The sequence below is a fragment of the Aquarana catesbeiana genome, linkage group LG11 (genome assembly GCF_042186555.1).
Source record: "Aquarana catesbeiana isolate 2022-GZ linkage group LG11, ASM4218655v1, whole genome shotgun sequence".
Classification (NCBI taxonomy): Eukaryota; Metazoa; Chordata; class Amphibia; order Anura; family Ranidae; genus Aquarana; species Aquarana catesbeiana.
In genome coordinates, this window is record NC_133334.1 from 21,225,133 (window position 1) to 21,245,084 (window position 19,952).

The 19,952-nt window shown below is 44.8% G+C and overlaps 1 protein-coding gene across 1 annotated transcript; it reads left to right on the forward strand.

Moving 5' to 3' along the window:
- The first annotated feature begins 2,466 nt into the window (after positions 1-2,466).
- Positions 2,467-19,906, forward strand: CSRP3 (cysteine and glycine rich protein 3). Its single transcript, XM_073606039.1, has 6 exons — positions 2,467-2,630; positions 8,325-8,453; positions 14,019-14,187; positions 15,334-15,466; positions 16,358-16,451; positions 19,631-19,906. Exons 2-6 carry the CDS (start codon positions 8,342-8,344, stop codon positions 19,705-19,707), a joined length of 585 nt encoding a protein of 194 aa, XP_073462140.1. The 5' UTR covers positions 2,467-2,630; positions 8,325-8,341; the 3' UTR covers positions 19,708-19,906.
- Positions 19,907-19,952: the final 46 nt, after the last annotated feature.

Here is a 19,952-nt window from a genome sequence, read left to right on the forward strand (position 1 = left end):
GGGGGGGGGGGGGGGGGGGCGCTCCAGCAGGACCCTGGAAGATCTCGGACTATCACTGTATGTAGTGTGGGCTATGATTGGGAGCCGGCGTTACAGACTCCTGATCATGCGATCTCTTTTACAGCCAGTCACAGTGATAACAAAATTTGGGAAGTCCGTTGGCATTTAGACCCAGGGTCACCAGGAGGGGGTGGGAAGGAGTTAAATCTGACCTCCGGCCTTCACTTCAGTCTTGCACAGTTGTACCAGCTCCTATCCTGGACTGAGATGGCTTACTCTAGTTTCACTGCACACAGTGAGCTTCTCACGGTGTGCATTAGAAGCTGCAACAAGTCAGATCGGGACCACTTTGTTTCCTGGAGGCCCTCAGCATCATCTAGCCTTTTCCTCCCCAGCCTGACTGTCCCTGGCCCGCCGCTTTCATTCATTGGATTTCAGTTCTTCCAATTATAGAAGGCTCAGCATTAGGTGTGGGTGTTAACCAGGGTGGTCTACATGCAAAGACAGCCTGCCTAGGAAGTCCCAATCCTCTAGAGCAGGGGTGACTATATAAATTTATCCAGAGCTTTTTTTTTTTCTCTGAGTGCAGGTGCAGCAACTCAACCACACCTCTCTTGCTGAAACGCATCGAATGGTGGGGGGTGGCTTTCAAATTGCAGTAACAGTGGGAGGATCTTAAAGGGACAATAAATAACAAGGGTGTGTTATGCATGGAGTTCAGGGTTGTGCTGTATTCAGATTGCAGGGTTGAGGATTGTGCAACATACAAAGTGCAGGGTTTAGACATGTGCTATGCACAGTTTGCAGGGTTCCACCACCTCTGGCTGAAAAAAAAAAGCCCTGAGTGTGAGGGCCACATGAAATGGCCTAGCAAGCAAGATTGTGTTTGACACATGTGCTCTACACTGACACCCACCCATCTGTTGCCAGAGTACTGAAATAATGCACTGGAAGCTTCTTGGATGCAGCAATACTTTACTTTCATGGAGGATATAACATTATGTCTTACAGCAATGGAAACAGGAACTAAATACTAACAAGTGCATATAAGACAATAAGGATGGTACTTCCTCTGATTACATTACCATAGAATACACACTATAACACTGCAGCGCCACCTGCTGGTATAGACAGGTATAATACACATATATATTTTACAGTATAGAATAGTTGCTGTTGTTCTTCCAACACCATCTACGCATTTCAATGTTTCCATAACTCCTCCCAAGGGCCAGCGAACAGCTTGCATCAGGGCTGAGGGCTCTTGAGAAAAGAACCGAGGCAGGGTGCTGTGATGTTTTCAGGAAGCGAAGTACAGCAAACTTCCTGCCCCTCCCACCGGCCATGATCTGCCTGCATTACACAGAGAAATACAGAGAACCAGTTACGACAACACTGAGTCAAAAATAAGGTATGTAATGAAAATGGAAAGGTTTATTATACCACTTCCCCACTGCGCTATTGCCGAAAGATGGCTACAGCGCGGTCCTTCGGGTTCTAGGAGGGCATCCATGGACGTTCTCCCAGAACCCCGCCTCCTACGTGCCTCCTGGGGCATGCATTGGGCATGCTCTGTGACCGCTGTGTCCTTCAGACACAGCGCGGATCACAGATCACGGTAAAGGGCCAATCATAGCGGCCCTTTACCAAGGGGTCAACTGTGTCCAATCACAGCTGATCACATGTAAACAGAATTGCCGGTTATCGGCATTCCTTTCCTCACACGCTGTGTCTGTGAAAAGAAAGGAAAGCCGATAACTGGCAAAGATGTCCGTACGTTGTTTACACTGATAATCGGGGTACTGATCATCCGTGCCCTGATTACCAGTGCAGCCCCATCAATGCCCATCAGTGCAGCTCCATCAGTGCAGCCCCATCAATGAAGAAGAAAAATTACTTATTTGCAAAATTTTATAACAGAAAAAAAATTTTTTTTCAACATTTTTGGGCTTTTTTTGTTTGTTTAGCAAGAAAAAAAAAAACCCAGTGCTGATTAAAACCCACCAAAGAAAGCTCCATCTGTCTAATAAAAATTATAAAAAATTCATATGAATACAATGTAGCGCGACCGCGCAATTGTCATTCAAAGTGTGACAGCTGAAAGCTAAAAATTGGCCTGGGCAGGAAGGGGGTGAAAGTGCCCAGTATTGAAGTTGGTTGGAAATAGGTTCACATTTTCATTACCACGTTGGTGAGGAGGGAGGAACCAGGGAAGGCAAAATATAAGCAGATTAAACTTTTAGCTTTAAAGAATTTGATTACATTCTACGTTCCACCGAATGCCCAAAACAGCTGCGTTGCTATAGGATAATATTAACTCTTTCCTCGCTGTAGGGATTTCCTGTGCGGTTTGGGGCAGGGTGCGTTGGTCTGAGTAATATGAGATGCAGACTGGAAAGCTGTGATCCTGAGTGGAATTCCAGAACACATTGTTATCCATCCCTATCGTGGTATTAGGAAAAAGTCCAGGGACTGCTCAGGAGCTATTTTCAGCCGTCTGATTTCAGAGATGTTCCTCAGCATCAATCATCACCCAGGGAAAGATCTTTCTGGGGAATTTAAAGGGTCCCGGAGTGCGGACAGACCTTACACTCCCTGAGACGCCACCAGAGAAGCGCTCCGCAGGACAGGTGAGTCCCCCTTACCAAGACTAAAGAAGTACCACCGGCCACCATTCTCAGGACTGGGACAAGTTCTTATGAATTGTTCTTGGAAGTTTTTTTTTGCACCTGGAGGAGATGCTGGTTTTTGATACTGAGAAGACGCTTAAATCCCACAGATTTCTGATGTCATCTGCGGTGCTCATCTTAAAAGATGCTGCGGTCGGTGCATTAGGATTTATTGCCTGAAAGATCGCTGCTGGATCACACTAATTTTCTCTGTAACCCCAACATTAACCCTCCCTCTAACCCCAACACAACATTAACTCTCCCCGTAACACCAATACTAACCCTAACATTAACCCTTTCTGTAAGCTGAGCCCCAACTTTAACCCTAACACTAGCTCTCTTTGTATCCCCAACATTAACCTTCTCCATAACCCCAATTCTAACCCTTCCTCTAGTCCCAACTCCTAAGACTGAATATCCCTATAACTCCAACACTAACCCTCATTGTAAGCTGAACCCACAACATTAACTCTCCCTGTAACCCTAATACTAACCCTTACACTAACCTTCCCTATAACCCCAACCCTAACTATCCCTGTGATCATAATACTAACCCTTACACTAACCTTCCCTATAACCCCAACCCTAACGCTCCCTGTAACCCTAATACTAACCCTTACACTAACCTTCCCTATAACCCCAACCCTAACGCTCCCTGTAACCCTAATACTAACCCTTACACTAACCTTCCCTATAACCCCAACCCTAACGCTCCCTGTAACCCTAATACTAACCCTTACACTAACCTTCCCTATAACCCCAACCCTAACGCTCCCTGTAACCCTAATACTAACCCTTACACTATCCTTTCCTATAACCCCAGCCCTAACTCTCCCTGTAACCCTAATACTAAACCTTACACTATCCTTCCCTATAACCCCAACCCTAACTCTCCCTGTGATCATAATACTAGTCCTTCAATTATCCCCAACCCTCCAGCCCCAACACTAACTCTCTTTGTACCCTCAAATAATCTATAACCCCCAACTGTAACCCTTCCTCTAGTCCCACCCCTAAGATTGAATATCCCTATTACCCCAACATTAACCCTCATTGTAAGCTGAACCCCAATGTTAACTCTCTGTAATCCCAATACTAACCCTTACACTAACCTTCCCTATAACCCCAACCCTAACTCTCCCTGTGATCATAATACTAGTCCTTCAATTATCCCCAACCCTCCAGCCCCAACACTAACTCTCTTTGTACCCTCAAATAATCTATAACCCCCAACTGTAACCCTTCCTCTAGTCCCACCCCTAAGATTGAATATCCCTATTACCCCAACATTAACCCTCATTGTAAGCTGAACCCCAATGTTAACTCTCTCTAATCCCAATACTAACCCTTACACTAACCTTCCCTATAACCCCAACCCTAACTGTCCCTGTGATCATAATACTAGTCTTTCAACTATTCCCAACCCTAAGAATAAATATCCTTATAACACTAACACTAGCATTAGCCCTCCTCGCAACCTCAACAACAACACTGACCCTCCCTGTAACCCCAAACCCTAACCCTTCCTATAATCATAGTATTAACCCTCCCTGTGACCTCAACCTTAACACTAACCCTCCCTGTAACCACATTACTAACCTTCCCTATTACCCTAAGCCATACATAGTTACATAGTAGGTGAGGTTGAAAAAAGGCACAAGTCCATCAAGTCCAACCCATGTGTGTGATTATATTTCAGTATTACATTGTATATCCCTGTATGTTGCGGTCGTTCAGGTGCTTATCTAATAGTTTTTTGAAACTATCGATGCCCCCCACTGAGACCACCACCTGTGGAAGGGAATTCCACATCCTTGCCGCTCTTACAGTAAAGAACCCTCTACGTAGTTTAAGGTTAAACCTCTTTTCTTCTAATTTTAATGAGTGACCACGAGTCTTGTTAAACTCCCTTCTGCGAAAAAGTTTTATCCCTATTGTGGGGTCACCAGTACAGTATTTATAAATTGAAATCATATCCCCTCTCAAGCGTCTCTTCTCCAGAGAGAATAAGTTCAGAGCTCGCAACCTTTCCTCATAACTAATATCCTCCAGACCCTTTATTAGCTTTGTTGCCCTTCTTTGTACTCGCTCCATTTCCAGTACATCCTTCCTGAGGACTGGTGCCCAGAACTGGACAGCATACTCCAGGTGCAGCCGGACCAGAGTCTTGGAGAGTGGGAGAATTGTTGTTTTATCTCTTAAGTTGATCCCCTTTTTAATACCAATATTCTGTTTGCTTTGTAAAACAAAGCATGCCATTGCTGAGCCTATCATCTACTAGGACCCCCAGGTCCTTTTCCATCCTAGATTCCCCCAGAGGTTCTCCCCCCAGTGTATAGATTGCATTCATATTTTTGCCACCCAGATGCATTATTTTACATTTTTCCACATTAAACCTCATTTGCCATGTAGTTGCCCACCCCATTAATTTGTTCAGATCTTCTTGCAAGGTTTCCACATCCTGTAGAGAAGTTATTGCCCTGCTTAGCCTAGTATCGTCCGCAAGCCTTCCTGTAATCATACTAACCCTCCCTCTAGCTCCAAGATTAACCCTCCTTGTAATCTCAACCCCAACACTAAACCTCCTTGTAAACCCAACCCTAACCCTCTCTTTCACCCCAACACTAACCCTAACATTAAACTTCCCTGTAACCTCAACACTAACCTACTATCTAAACCCAACACTAATCCTTCCCATAATCATAATACCAACCCTCCCTCTAACCCCAACCCTGACATTAACCCTCCCTGTACCCTCAACACTAACCTACTCTATAACCCCAACCCTCACCCTTCCCATAATCATAATACTAACCCTCCCTCTAACCCCAACCCTAATGTTAACCCTTCCTTTAACCTCAACACTAACCTACTCTATAACCCTAACCCTCACCCTTCCTATGATCATAATACTAACCCTCCCTCTAACCCCAACCCTAATATTGACCCTTCCTTTAACCTCAACACTAACCTACTCTATAACCCCAATCCTAACCCTTTCTGTGATCATAATACTAACCTTCCCTCTAAACTCTATCCTAAAATTAACCCTCCCTGTTACCTCAACACTAACCTTCCCTATACACCCAACTTTAACTCTCCCTGTAATTATACAACTAACACTCCCTCTTGCCCTAACCCTAACAATAATCCTACCTTTAACCCCCAACACTACCCTACCCTATAACCCCAAACCTAACACTTCATATAATCTTAACACTAACCTACCCTCTAGCCCCAACCCTAATGTTAACTCCCTGTAACCCCAATTCTAACCCTCTCTTTAACCCTCACAGTGACTTTCCTGTAACCTTCACACTAACTCCCTCTAACCCCAACCCTGATCATCCCCGTAACCCTATCACTAATCCTCCGTGTAACCATACAACTAACGCCAAAGCTTAGATTTGTGTTTAAATGTTTGTGTAAAAATTCTGAAAAAAATGTCAGATCTTTCTTTCTTCCCATCATTGACTTAATTCACCCAGACCTGCTATTTGAATGTAATCTTATATGTATTTCTCCCAGAGCCCAAAAAATAGCACCGCTGCTTTTTACTGATTCCAATTCGATGTTACCGGTATTGACAAGCACATTTTAAAATGTTACAAAATGTTTATATAAATGAGAATTAAATGACTGTATCAAATTCCACAGTTTCATTGTTTTCCTCTCATATCACCTTGCCCTTCTCCGCTGCTAACATTTAATACAGAAAGCTGTGATTGTGGAAGTAACAAGAAAAAGCTATAATTACACAGACTGAGGAAAAAAATGAATAATAATTAAAAAAAAAAGCTAAAAATAACAACAAAAAATGAATTGCACAAACTCTTATTGCATCTGCTCAGCGGCAAAGTGTCCCTGGAAATAAAAAGATTTCCACTGTGCAGCCAGCAGGAAATCACCCACAGTGCTTTTTTTTCTATCTTTGTCTTTGTCATTTGAAAGAAGGAAGGATAAAAGGGGAGGAAGGATAGAAGAGGAGGAAGGATAGAAGGGGAAGGAAGGATAGAAGGGGAAGGAAGGATAGAAGGGGAAGGAAGGGGAGGGAGGAAGGAAGGATAGAAGAGGAGGGAGGGAAGGATAGAAGGGGAGGAGGGAAGGATAGAAGGGAAGGAAGGAAGGATAGAAGGTGAGGGAAGGATAGAAGGTAAGGAAGGAAGGATAGAAGGGGAGGAATGATAGAAGGGAAGGAAGGATAGAAGGGGAAGGAAGGATAGAAGGGGAAGGAAGGATAGAAGGGGAAGGAAGGATAGAAGGGGAAGGAAGGATAGAAGGGGAAGGAAGGATAGAAGTGGAAGGAAGGATAGAAGGGAAGGAAGGATAGAAGGGGAGGAATGATAGAAGGGAAGGAAGGATAGAAGGGGAAGGAAGGATAGAAGGGGAGGAATGATAGAAGGGAAGGAAGGATAGAAGGGGAAGGAAGGATAGAAGGGGAAGGAAGGATAGAAGGGGAAGGAAGGATAGAAGGGGAAGGAAGGATAGAAGGGAAGGAAGGATAGAAGGGGAGGAATGATAGAAGGGAAGGAAGGATAGAAGGGGAAGGAAGGATAGAAGGGGAAGGAAGGGGAGGGAGGAAGGAAGGATAGAAGAGGAGGGAGGGAAGGATAGAAGGGGAGGAGGGAAGGATAGAAGGGAAGGAAGGAAGGATAGAAGGTGAGGGAAGGATAGAAGGTAAGGAAGGAAGGATAGAAGGGGAGGAATGATAGAAGGGAAGGAAGGATAGAAGGGGAAGGAAGGATAGAAGGGGAAGGAAGGATAGAAGGGGAAGGAAGGATAGAAGGGGAAGGAAGGATAGAAGGGAAGGAAGGATAGAAGGGGAGGAATGATAGAAGGGAAGGAAGGATAGAAGGGGAAGGAAGGATAGAAGGGGAGGAAGGATAGAAGGGGAAGGAAGGGGAGAAGAGGAGGGAAGGATAGAGGGGGAGGAAGGAAGGAAGGAAGGAAGGGCAGGGAGGGAAGGATAGAGGGGGAGGAAGAATAGAAGGGGAGGGGAGGAAGGATAGAAGGGGAGGGGAGGAAGGATAGAAGGGGAGGGGAGAATGGATAGAAGGGGAGGAAGGATAGAAGGGGAGGGAAGGAAGGATGGAAAGAAGGGAGGGAAGGAGGGAAAGGAAGGGAAGTAAGAAGGGAAGGAAAGGAAGGGAAGGAAGAGATGGAAGGAAAGGAAAGGAAGGGAAGGAAGAAGGAAAGGGGAAAGGGAAAGGATGTGTAATGTGTGTCAGCATGTTTGGCAATGATAAAATGTATTTGCTTCTGCCAATAAAGCTGAGAGAGAGATATAGAGAATATGGGAGAAAGAAACAGAGAAAAAGATTGGAGAGAGAGAAAAAAAAAGAGGAAGGAAGGAAACCAGTGGGTCACGTCAGTGTAATGTGTGTCAGCATGGTCACAACGTGACTCCATGAGGAGAGCTTGTGAGAGTGTGGCAACACAGGAAAACAGGGGGGTAGGGACAGAATGCTGTCACCCTATAATGGGAAGTACCTGAACAAGGACCTCCAGGGCAGGATCATCGGGGATTATTTTAATAATAGCTGCTGATTTAAAAAAAAAAAATGAAAGCAGCTTTTGAAGGTCATTGGGCATATGATATTTTAGAAACTGGCTTTACATCTACTATAACAATACTCCATTTACTTTTTTTTTCAGACTCTAATTTTTGAACAATGCCAAACTTGGGTGGAGGTGCCAAGTGCGGAGCTTGCGGCAAGACGGTTTACCACGCTGAAGAGATACAATGTAACAGCAGAAGCTTCCACAAGCCGTGTTTCATCTGCAGTAAGTGCAGAAAATACACATGACCCCCTGTTGCAAGTGCAAATTCAATCCTTAGAGAATATGTAACCCCAACATTTTATTTCCTGATATGTGCCTGTTGTATTGTTGTATCATGTAATTGTAATGAGCAAGTCTCCTTTTCTCTTTGTATTGCATCCTCTGTGTTAAATCACGCGTGTTCCCGCCAGTCCCTCTGCTTTCCTATCAAAACTGACCCCAGAAAAGCACAGCGTGGTCAGTTCTCCAGCTGTGTTGGGAACTCAGCCTGCTCTCCTTCCGATGATCAGACTTTTGCTGACATGCCGCCCTGCACAGCCATTCACTGGGAAGATCAGTGTACTGCTGTTTCTGCTCCCCCAGCTCTCTGAGCTCCTTATGCAGCTGAGAACAGAGGGAATGTGATCACTTAGGCCGGCTTCAAAACTGCCAGTAAAATGCAGTGCTTTTGAGGTGCACCAAAAATGCTGTGGGGCGCTTTTGAAGCGCTTTTCAGGCGTTTCCTATTAATTTCAATGGAGAGGGGCGTTTTAGAGGCGCTCTAAAGATGCTGCATGCAGGATTTTTTTTCACAGCACTGCCAGCACACCACCCCAGTGTGAAAGCATTCATTGATTTTAATGGAAATAATTTTTCTTTTCTTAACACAAAAGCGCTTGAAAAGCTCCTCAGTGTTGTTTTACAAGGCAAGGAGTCACATATACTTTACGATCTTTTCACTTTTTTTTTTTTTTTTACAAATTGTATTAAAACATTTGGGGATTTTTATGTTAAATCATCCCTGCTTGCTTTGTTTCCATGTAGTAGCTGTATGCACAATATTTTGTATGAATATTTCATTTATTATCTGTAGGCAAATTATTAGCCGATTAAACTTTAGTTTTACAAGGAAAGCAGAGTGATAGCAATGAGTCACTGAGTGCTCCATCTAGTGGCCAGTTTACACATCTCTGCATTTGATGCAATTACAAAAGTCCCATCATCTGATCGCACCCCTCCTGTGGGACCCGAGCTGAGCCTTATGATAAAATCTGCATGTACTGTATATTTTCCGTTCTCTTGGCTGTCTTTGCTATCAGCTCCCGTATCTCTTGCCAGGGCTGCTTGGGTGATATTGCAATATTTTGAGTCTCTGGGATATCTGCACAATACCACTGCAATGGTCTTTCGCTCCATCTATCCAGCAAGCAGTCTAAAGTATTCCAGAAATAGCCGCCCTTTATCCATCAGAGTTTCCGTACGTCGTGTTCCAGGGGGAGAAAAATGGCGAGGTTGTCACAGCCGATGAGTCACAATTACCGGTTGGGACGAAAATAATGACAAGATATTAGAGACGCTATTATCTACAGAGAAGACCTGTCCAGGATAAGTAAACTTATCAGACCGGCTTATGGAACCGGAGCTGAAAATGGCAGGTTACACCCAGGGCTGGGACAAGGGGGTGGGCAAGAGGGGCAGCTGCCCTGCGCACAGTTGAGCAAGGGGACAGAGAATAGGCACAGGGCAGTAAACCCATTCTAAGGGGGGGGGGGGGGGCAGTTCTGCATCCTTGCCCTGGGCACTAGAAGAACCTGTCCTGGGACTGCTTACACCTATCATTAACGACTTGACACCCCCCCCCCCCCCAGGCCAATTCTGACATTTCTGTCATACATGTAAAAACCTGCAGTTTTTTGCTAGAAAATTACTTAGAACCCCCCGCAAACATTTTTTTAAGCAGAGGCCCTAGAGCAGTAATGGCGAACCTCGGCACCCCAGATGTTTACGATACTCAGCTACACTGCAGAGTGCATGAGCATCATGGCAAATGTAGTTCCAGAACATCTGGGGTGCCAAGGTTTGCCATCACTGGCCTAGAGAATAAAATAGTGGGCGTTGTAATTTTTATGTCATGCAGTATTTGCACAGTGGTTTTTTAAATGAAATTTTTTTTTTTAAATCCACTTTAATGACTTTTAATGCACAAAATATAATATAATACCCAATTTTTTGGTAAAATATAAAAAGTTGATGTTACGCCATGTAAATAGATACCTAACATGTCACAGTTTAAAATTGCGTACGCCCATGGAATGGCGACAAACTATGGTACCTAGGTGGCGCTTTAAAAGCCTTTACAGGTTACCTGTTTAGAGTCACACAGGAGCTCTGGTGCTAGAATTATTGCTCTCGCTCTAACGTTTGCGGCGATACCTCACATGTGTGGTGCGAAAACCTTTGACATATGCATGCGCAATCGACGTATCCGTTCGCCTTTGCACACAAACATAGGGGCCCTTAACTTTTTTTTTTTTTTTTTTTTTTTTTTTTACACCGTCGCTTTCATTTTTTTAATCACTTTTTTTTGCTATCACAATTGATGAACAACATCCCTTGTGATAGCATGCATAGCTCCCAACTGTCCCTGATTTCGAGGGACTGTCCCTGATTTGGAGCAATGTCCCTCTGTCCCTCTTTCCTCCTCATTTGTCCCTCGTTTTGGTCCGATCTATATAGATGTATATAAAATGCACTTTTTATATTTCAAAATGTGTTTTTCAGTGCTAATCCTTTTATCTAATTTCTAAATTGCTGCATTTGTAAATATATACCAAAAGCCAATATAAAGGAACAGTAGTGGTAAAAAAGCACTTGTGGGTTTAACCAATCTTTTTTTTTTTTTTATACAATTCTCCTTTAAGGGGGCGTGGCAGGGGTTTGTCCTATGCCTACATACTTTTGCTAATACATTCCCATTTCGGAAAGTTGGGAGGTATGGATGGATGATGGATAAAGGGCGGCTATTCCTGGAATACTTTATACTGCTTGCTGGACAGATGGAGTGAAAGACCATTGCAGTGGTATTGTGCAGATATCCCAGAGATTCAAAATATTGTAATATCACCCAAGCAAAAAAAAAAAAAAAACGAAACCATGATGTGACTTTTGTAATGGCATCAAATGCAGAGATGTGTAAACTGGCCACTAGATGGAGCACTCAGTGACTCATTGCTATCACTCTGCTTTCCTTGTAAAAAACTAAACCATGCTACGGCAGTGACAGGTTCTCTTTGCTGAGACATCTGGGGTTCTATTAGACCCTAGATACCTTCGCTGCCCTTAAAAGCATTTGATCAGACCAGAAAACGTCCTGGCCAGATCCCTTCACAAGCCGGTAACCGCTTGTTTAAATTTGAATGAGTCCAGAAATATAGAACCGGAACCATAGAGATTATCAGGGAACTTCCGGCCCTCCGTCATCTCTATGGTAAGCCAGTGAACCTCCGGCTTTAGTCTCCTGGGACAGGAGAGTCTGGAAAGGCTGTAAATGGTAGCGAGTGGTGGGGGGGGGGAACCCTTCCACCGCATGTAAAAGCGATCCAGCGGCTATTTAGCCACAAGGTTCGCTTCTACAATAAAGAGCATTGCCGGATGAAAAACAAGGATACCAGGGTCATATCTGCAGCCATGACCCCGGTATAACTACTTCAACCTGAGGACGTATGGATACATACTACAGGCGGGAAGTAGTAGTTAAAGTAGAACTCTTTTTTTTTTTTTTTTTTGGTTGGAGTAAGGGAGGGTTATAACCCCTGCCAGGTTTTTTTTTTCATTCAAGTCCCATCTGTAACTACGGCAGACGGACTTGTAGTTCTTAATAGAACACAAGTGTGGTGATCACCGTGCCTGTAGTCCATTGAGAACTTCCTACAGCTCTCTTACTGAAAGCCCAGCATCTTGATACAGTTGAAGGAAGAATCTGCAGGAGCCCGACACTGCACCCACCATCCACTGGTGCAGTCATTTGCAGGATTAAATGCAAATAAATAAATAAAAAAATAATAAGCATTATGATGCCCTTAAAAGCATTTGATCAAACTGAAAACGGCCTGACCAGATCCTTTCACAAGCCGGTAACCATAGGCATGCGCAGGGGGTGTGCCAGGTGTGCCTGAGCACACCCTAATCACTATGTGTGGTGCCGATTCCCCCTGCTGCCTGGGTTTCCCTCCTCTCCTCCTGTTGGCCCCGCAGTGCTGCTGGCTTTCCTCCTCTCCTCTCCCCCCAGCTGCTGCAGGGGATGTTTCAGGATGGAGTGTGGGGGAAGGGGCTGGTAAATATGTAATTTACCAGCGCCTTCCTTTTGTAAATGAAAACAGTGAACACACTCACTGACTGTGTTTGTTCATAACGGAAACATAGTGAACTAGGCTTCAGTTTGTGAATGAACAGGAAGCCGCTCAGCACAGAGCACTTCCTATTCATTCACTGTCCAGTGCAGCTGAGGCTGCAAAGAAAGGCCTGTGTGTTTGAGCTTTAGGGTGCACACCCTAATGCAATAGGCTGCGCACACCTATGCTGGTAACGGCTTGTTTACATTTGAATGAGTCCACCATTTATTTTTTTTTGCAAAAGGTGGAGTTAGCCTTTAACACTTTTGCACATTCCCGACATTCGCCATTCAAGGCTTCTTCAAGGGATTAGCAAATGGCTACTACTCTGCATACTACATCAGAAAACGAAATATCATTATTCACCCTGTCCAGCCACTCCATGCAGATTGGATAAGCATGGGATTAGGGCGCCCCCCCCAATCGGCTTCAAAAAAGGGTGGGCTCGGGGCGCAGAGCACTGTGCCCCAAACCCCCCCCCCCCCAATTGTGTGACAATAGCGAACTACTATTTGCTATTGTCTTCCTGATTCTCCTCCTGGCCAATCAGGAAGCTGGTCCTGAGCCCTGATTGGCCATGGAGCTTTAGGACTGGTGGGGATGGGGGGGGGATCGCCGCCTTCCTGTCCATCCCATGGGGAGAGGGGGGAGGTTGCTGCCTTCCCGCACCCCCCCCCCCCAAAAAAAAAATGTTGAGCTCCAGCCGCCACTGATGGGTTGGCTGCACAGGGTGAATAATGATTTACATATTTTATGTGTAAAGAACTGTACCATGAATATATGTTATGTATAATGTACTATTTCATTGATTGAATATTTTGTTTTCTGATGTAGTATGCAGAGCAGTAGCCGTTCGCTAATCCCCTGAAGAAGCCTTGAATGGCGAAACATGTCGAGGAATGTGTAAAATGCTACCAACTCTTTTTGTGAATACACCACTTCTTTGACCACGAAAATGACAGTTGTTATATTTTAACATTTGGATTTTAATGATGTACCAATAAAATGCAAATATTATATACCTCTCTTATTGTTTGGCACCAATAAAATCCCATCAAAAATGTTTATGTTCTATAAATAGTAAACAAATTGTAGTGGGCCAAAACCTCCACTAGATGTCAGCATACTACTGAATAATCATAATAATCTGATGCAGTTCAATACAAATAGGAAGCTTTCCTAATCCATAGCTAAACCCAAAAAGTTTTTAGCTTTGCATACATTATAACAATATTGTATACAGTGTGACATAATGGAAAATAGATTTTGGATTTATGTACAATTGAATGAATACGCAACTAGTTTTCAGGGAGTGGGAGTGTGGGGGGGGGGGGGGTGGAGGGGGGAGTTATGTTTGTCTGGAGCTCTTCCCTCCAGCATCAGTAGCCCCTATATAACCCAACGTCTTGTTCTGCAGTGGTATGCAGGAAAGCCCTGGACAGCACCACAGTGGCAGCCCATGAGTCCGAGATATACTGCAAATCCTGCTACGGTCGGAAGTACGGCCCCAAGGGATACGGGTACGGGCAAGGAGCTGGCTGCCTGAGCACCGATACCGGAGAGAGATTTGGCATCGAAGTGGCTGAGTGAGTATGATATTTTAACCAATAATGTAACACCTGTCTAGGCTTTGAAGAAAATAAAACATCCCAACGGGTTTCGGGGGATTTAGAGACCTTCGTCAGGGCTGTGGAGATTGGAATGCAGAAAAGGATTTCTGTGTGTATGTCAGTTGCGTCACGGGTATGTCTGGTGTTCCATGTGTCGTTGGGATGTGGGATTCTGGGTAACGTACCATAAAAAAAAAACATAGAGGTTTGGTGTCCCTGTCATCCTCCAACTATCAGAAGATAAAACTGCCAAAAAATGTTATCAAGTAATCTTATCCCAAAAATACACCGAGGATTATTCAATACAACTGGGTATAGATTAGTGCTTGGGGTTGACAGCAACCAATCATAATTCATCACTTCTGGTTGAGTTTGAATGCAACTAATACTGATTGGTTACTGTGGCTTATTGCCCTTCACTATTTACATTGTTTACTGAATATTTGTAAAAATTATAAGTACATCCAAACACACAAAATGGTCTTTGACCAATATAGACTTGATCTTCATACCTCATAATGGGCACAGCAGGTGTACAGACCCGGGAACTCAGTACAAGAATGGTGGGAGCCCCTCATAATGGGCACAGCAGGTGTACAGACCTGGGAACTCAGCACAGGGATGGTGGGAACCCCTCATAATGGGCACAGCGGGTGTACAGACCCTGGAATTCAGCACAGGGATGGTGGGAACCCCTCATAATGGGCATAGCAGGTGTACAGACCCTGGAACTCAGCACAGGGATGGTGGGAACCCCTCATAATGGGCACAGCAAGTGTACAGACCCTGGAACTCAGCACAGGGATGGTGGGAACCCCTCATAATGGGCACAGTGGGTGTACAGACCCAGGAACTCAGCACAGGGATGGTGGGAACAACTTATAATGGGCACAGCAGGTGTACAGACCTGGGAACTCAGCACAGGGATGGTGGGAACGCCTAATAAAAGGCACAGTAGGTGTACAGACTCAGGAACTGGAGGGATCTAATCAATAGATTCCCTGAGGGATGAGGTGGTTCAACCCTAAAGCATCTAATACAAACAAAGATCAGTTTTGAGCAGAGTGACCCTTTAACAAACTAATTCTGTAGCAGCATCCAAATCCATCTGTGTCTCTGCAGGACCCACCCATCCCGCGGCTCCCCGACCACCACACACACCTCCAAGTTTACGCAGAAGTTCGGTGCCACAGAGAAGTGCAAAAGATGTGGGAAATCGGTCTACGCCGCTGAGAAAGTTATGGGTGGAGGATTGGTAAGTCTATTTCATTGGTTGTAATCGTGAAGGTTCCAGAACTGAGGGCCCTGCCTTTTGGGGTTGTAAAAAACCCCCTCTCTGCAGGTCTGAGCTCAAGAAACTTTAGTTCCACCGATTACCTAAAATGCGTTATAAGACTCCCCACAAGACTGCCAGCAATAGATCACCAACACTTTTGACTAATATCTGGTCTAGATCTTTCCTGAGCTCATTCAGCCCTGAAAAAAGTGTGATCTTGACAACCCCTGAAAACAGTTTGGCTTTTCTTTGGCAAAATTAGCTAAAATATCCCTGTGGACTTTCATATGTGGAGTGGCGCTTCAATAGTTCAGTCTATATTCAGGTTTTTATGGCCGTCTGTGTCCCTGTTGGGGAGTCACCCTGGGGGGGGGGGACGACGACTTCTGCCTTTACCCCATTGATAAATTATAATATTTATTAAAATCAAAAAGAAGAAACATACAAAATTTGACTTTGAGGAAGAGGGGATCTCTCTTCGAAACGAGTCAACCTTCTGGAAGGTCCTCTGGCGTGTGGGAGACAGTCCTGGTGACCCGCTTGCTTGTTGTCCATTGCGGACTTTGATATGTTTTTACTATCCACTTGTTTGTGAGTATGTTTCCTTCTTTTTGATTTTAATAAATATTACTTGGTTAATGCGCAAAGGTTGGTCCTCTTTTCATTCTTTTACAGTGTTCCTGTTGGGTATCCCCTGACCCTTGGAGGGCAGCAAGGCCTGTGCATGTACTGGGAGCCATAGGAATTCCAGGCTTCTTCCATTGCCATCACACCACTGTTGAGCGCAGGGGATTGTGTTTGACTGTGATAAATGACAGTACGCCCGAGGATAATGGATGTTTACCATAACGGTGGTTCCTTTCTCTGCAGCCTTGGCATAAAACTTGCTTCCGCTGTGCGTTCTGCGGGAAGAGTCTGGACTCCACCACTGTGACGGAGAAGGATGGAGAAATCTACTGCAAAGGTTTGATCATAATGAGGGATCAGAATGTAGAAACACAAAACTTTCGGGACACAGAGGCGTTATCTCCTCTTGCCGACCATGTAATGCATATATAAGAAAGGCGGGCTTTAATGCACAGCTAGTGGTGCACATGCGCATCCATGGCAGCAGAAGGTTGTGCTCCCAGCACACTGACCGAGCTTCTGATAGTGAGCCAGCAGGATGGGCTCCCGATCATGTGACCACCTTGCATGTAGTCACATGACACAGAAGCCAAGCTGCGCCTCCCTGGCATCAAAGCCCACTTAAAGAAGAAGTAAACCCTGATGGGTTTTACTTCCTCTTTTGCTCCCTGCAAATTAAAAGCATAATGGGCTAGTATGCATCGCATACTAGCCCATTATGGGACCCTTACCTGCAAATGAATCCATCGCTGTCCCCTGTGCATCGCCCCTCTTCCTTCTGGGGGGGGGCTCTGGACTCTGGCTCTGTGACTGGCCCGAGCCGCGTGACATCACTCCCGCGCATGCGCACGGGAGCTGTCAGTAACGGCACACGCTGGGGGAAGAAATGGCTCAGGGATCCGTTTCTTCACAGCGCATGCGCCGATTACATCATCGGCGCACTACAAGTGAAATATCTCCTAAAAGGCGCATGTTTAGGAGATATTTCCACTACCTATAGGTAAGCCTTATTCTAGGCTTACCTCTAGTTAAAAGTCACTAGGGAGGGTTTATAACCACTTTAAAGTGTTACTGAACCCGGGAGCTTTCATTCACTATATCTGATCTCCCACAGTACACAGAACACGGGAATGCAATTATTTTAGTTAATAGAAACTGCTAAATACCTTTTCTCATCAGCAGTATATAGCAGTCTTGTGACTTCTATCAGTGTCTGGTTAAAGCTTGTAGGAGGAGTTTTCATCCTCCCCATGAGTATCCTATGAGGCTGCAGGACCCCTGACCCTCTGTCTGGACAGTGCGGATTGGCCATGTGCTGATCAAATGCACCCTCCCAAGACACAAAAAAACCCAAAAAACCCCTCTCTGGCAATAACACACCAAACTGAGCATGTGCAGCTTGTCCCCAAGTCTCTGTTCTATCAGCAAATAGACTGGGGACAGTGGAAGAAGGGGAGGATTAGAGAAGACAGGATCAAAACAGAATTTTTACACAATGCAGAGGATTAACCCCTTAGGTTCCGCAGTGAGTATAACAGAGCATGCTTTACTGCATATACAGACTGATTTTACTGTTGTGGGTTTAGTAACACTTTAACTGAACAAGTTGAGGCAAGTAACTGATTGGTTACTATACACCGCTGCCCCAGAAAGGCAATGGGCCATAAGATTTTATGAGGTTATGTTGTACCTGACATTTTTGACTGTTAACAGCCTGTTTATCATACACCACCAAGCATTTTCCTACAGAAGGTTTAGAAAATTTGTAGTAGAAATAATATGTTCAGAACTGGTGTAATAATCCATTACAGTCTTTGCCATAGGAAGCATAAACCGAGGTGTTTACAACATTAGGCAGGCCAGAGGTAGGTTGCACAGAAAAGTCACTGCAAAACCAGAAATCTAAAAAGGTCCTGTACAAACTAAGATACAATCTATACATATACTGTACCTTTCCTTGTTTCCCTCTCCCCCTGGTTAGATGTGCATCCCTGCTTGCTATTGGGTACTGCAGACTTTAGCTGTGCAATGTGCTGATCGTGACTTGAGTATAATCAAGACAACTGAGCAGCAGATTGCACAGATAAAGACTGCACCCCCTAGTGGCCAGAAGGGAGGAGCATGCACAATTAAAGGGATGCCTGGGATATGTTCTTTCATATAATGCTTGAGAACAGCAGTACAGTGAAGTAAGGCCCCTTTCACACTGGGGCGGTTTGCAGGCGTTATGGCGCTAAAAATAGCGCCTGCAAACCGACCTAAAACTGCCACTGCTGTTTCTCCAGTGTGAAAGCCCGAGGGCTTTCACACTGAAGTGGTGCACTGGCAGGAGAGAAAAAAAACTCCTGCAAACAGCATCTTTGGAGCGGTGAAGGAGCGGTGTATTCACCGCTCCTGCCCATTGAAATCAATGGGGCAGCGCGGCTATACCGCCGCTGTAGCGGCGCTATGCGAGCGGTTTTAACCCTTTTTCGGCCGCCAGCGGGGGGTTAAAACCACACCACTAGCGGCCGAATACCGCAGCTAAAATGACGGTAAAGCGGCGGTGGGGGCGCTCGGTTTTTACCGCCGACGCCCCCCACCGCCCCAGTGTGAAAGGGGCCTAAGGAGGGATAGAGAACTGGGATTATAGCGGTGCCTAAATAAAGTATATATTTTACTAATAAGTAAAAATATAAAGAGTTTTATTTTTACAAAAATCAAAACATAAAATACATACACAGGTGTGTGAACAAACATACAACAGTTGGTACAGACAAAAGTGGCCACAGATGTTGAAGGGCCACAAAATTAGAACAGACGATCAATCCCTACACATTTCGCCAAAACACTGGCTTCTTCAGGGACACATACATATACAGGTTTTCAATATCATTCCCCTGAAGAAGCCAATGTTTTGGCGAAACGTGTAGGGATTGATCGCCTGTTCTAATTTTGTGGCCCTTCAACACCTGTGGCCCCTTTTGTATGTACCAACTGTTATATGTTTGTTCACACACCTGTGTATGTATTTCATGTTTTGATTTTTGTAATAAAACTTTATATTTTTACTTAAGCCCTGTTCTCTATCCCTCCTTGCTTATACTAGGGATTAGGTGCCATATACTTTGGAGGATCTCCAGCCATACTACATATTTTCTGCAGTACAGTGACTGACACCAGATATCGATCACGCTCACACATGAGTAGCAAAAATGATTGATGGCGGAGAACGCTTAATAGCTGTGAGTGGTCAGTAATGACAGTACAGAGGGAGGGGACTGATGAGGATTGAAGTCATTCAGACAGGAAATGAAGGGGGGGGGGGGGGGGGAGCACAAAATAGCTGCAGCTTCATAGTGTGATGATCCGAGTTTGCAAGGAAGGAATTGAGAGCAATTCGTTTCAACACAGGAGAGGATCTGCTACAAATGTGAGGTTAAAAAAAGATAAGGCTGGAGGTCCACAGCATAAATGTTCACCGATTAACTTGTGTAATGACCCCCATCCCCCCCCCCCCCATCTCTCTGTTTCCAGTTTGCTATGCTAAGAACTTTGGTCCAAAGGGAATCGGGTTCGGAGGCCTAACACAGGTGGAACAGAAAGAAGGATGAACTGAAGAAGAGTCTGCCGGCATTAGAACCATCTCAGAAAGCTGGAGTGCAGCGATTTCTGGAAGTTCGCCATCTTGGATTGCTCTGATCAATGGAATCTTTTGGCATCTCTCAGTAAAAGCATTCGTTTTTCCCCATTAAACAAAAATGTGTTTTTACCTCCGATTATCAATAAAATCGATGTGCATGCACACCTCCAGCCAATCATTAATGACTTTTATTTAAAGTGGTTGTAAATCTCTGGA

Excerpts from the sequence above, each read along its gene's own strand:
- CSRP3 (XM_073606039.1), top strand. The coding sequence starts at position 8,342 with ATGCCAAACTTGGGTGGAGGTGCCAAGTGCGGAGCTTGCGGCAAGACG. Across the intron at positions 8,454-14,018 it reads CAAGCCGTGTTTCATCTGCA|TGGTATGCAGGAAAGCCCTG; the intron begins GTAAGTGCAGAA and ends CTTGTTCTGCAG. Across the intron at positions 16,452-19,630 it reads TGGAGAAATCTACTGCAAAG|TTTGCTATGCTAAGAACTTT; the intron begins GTTTGATCATAA and ends CTCTGTTTCCAG.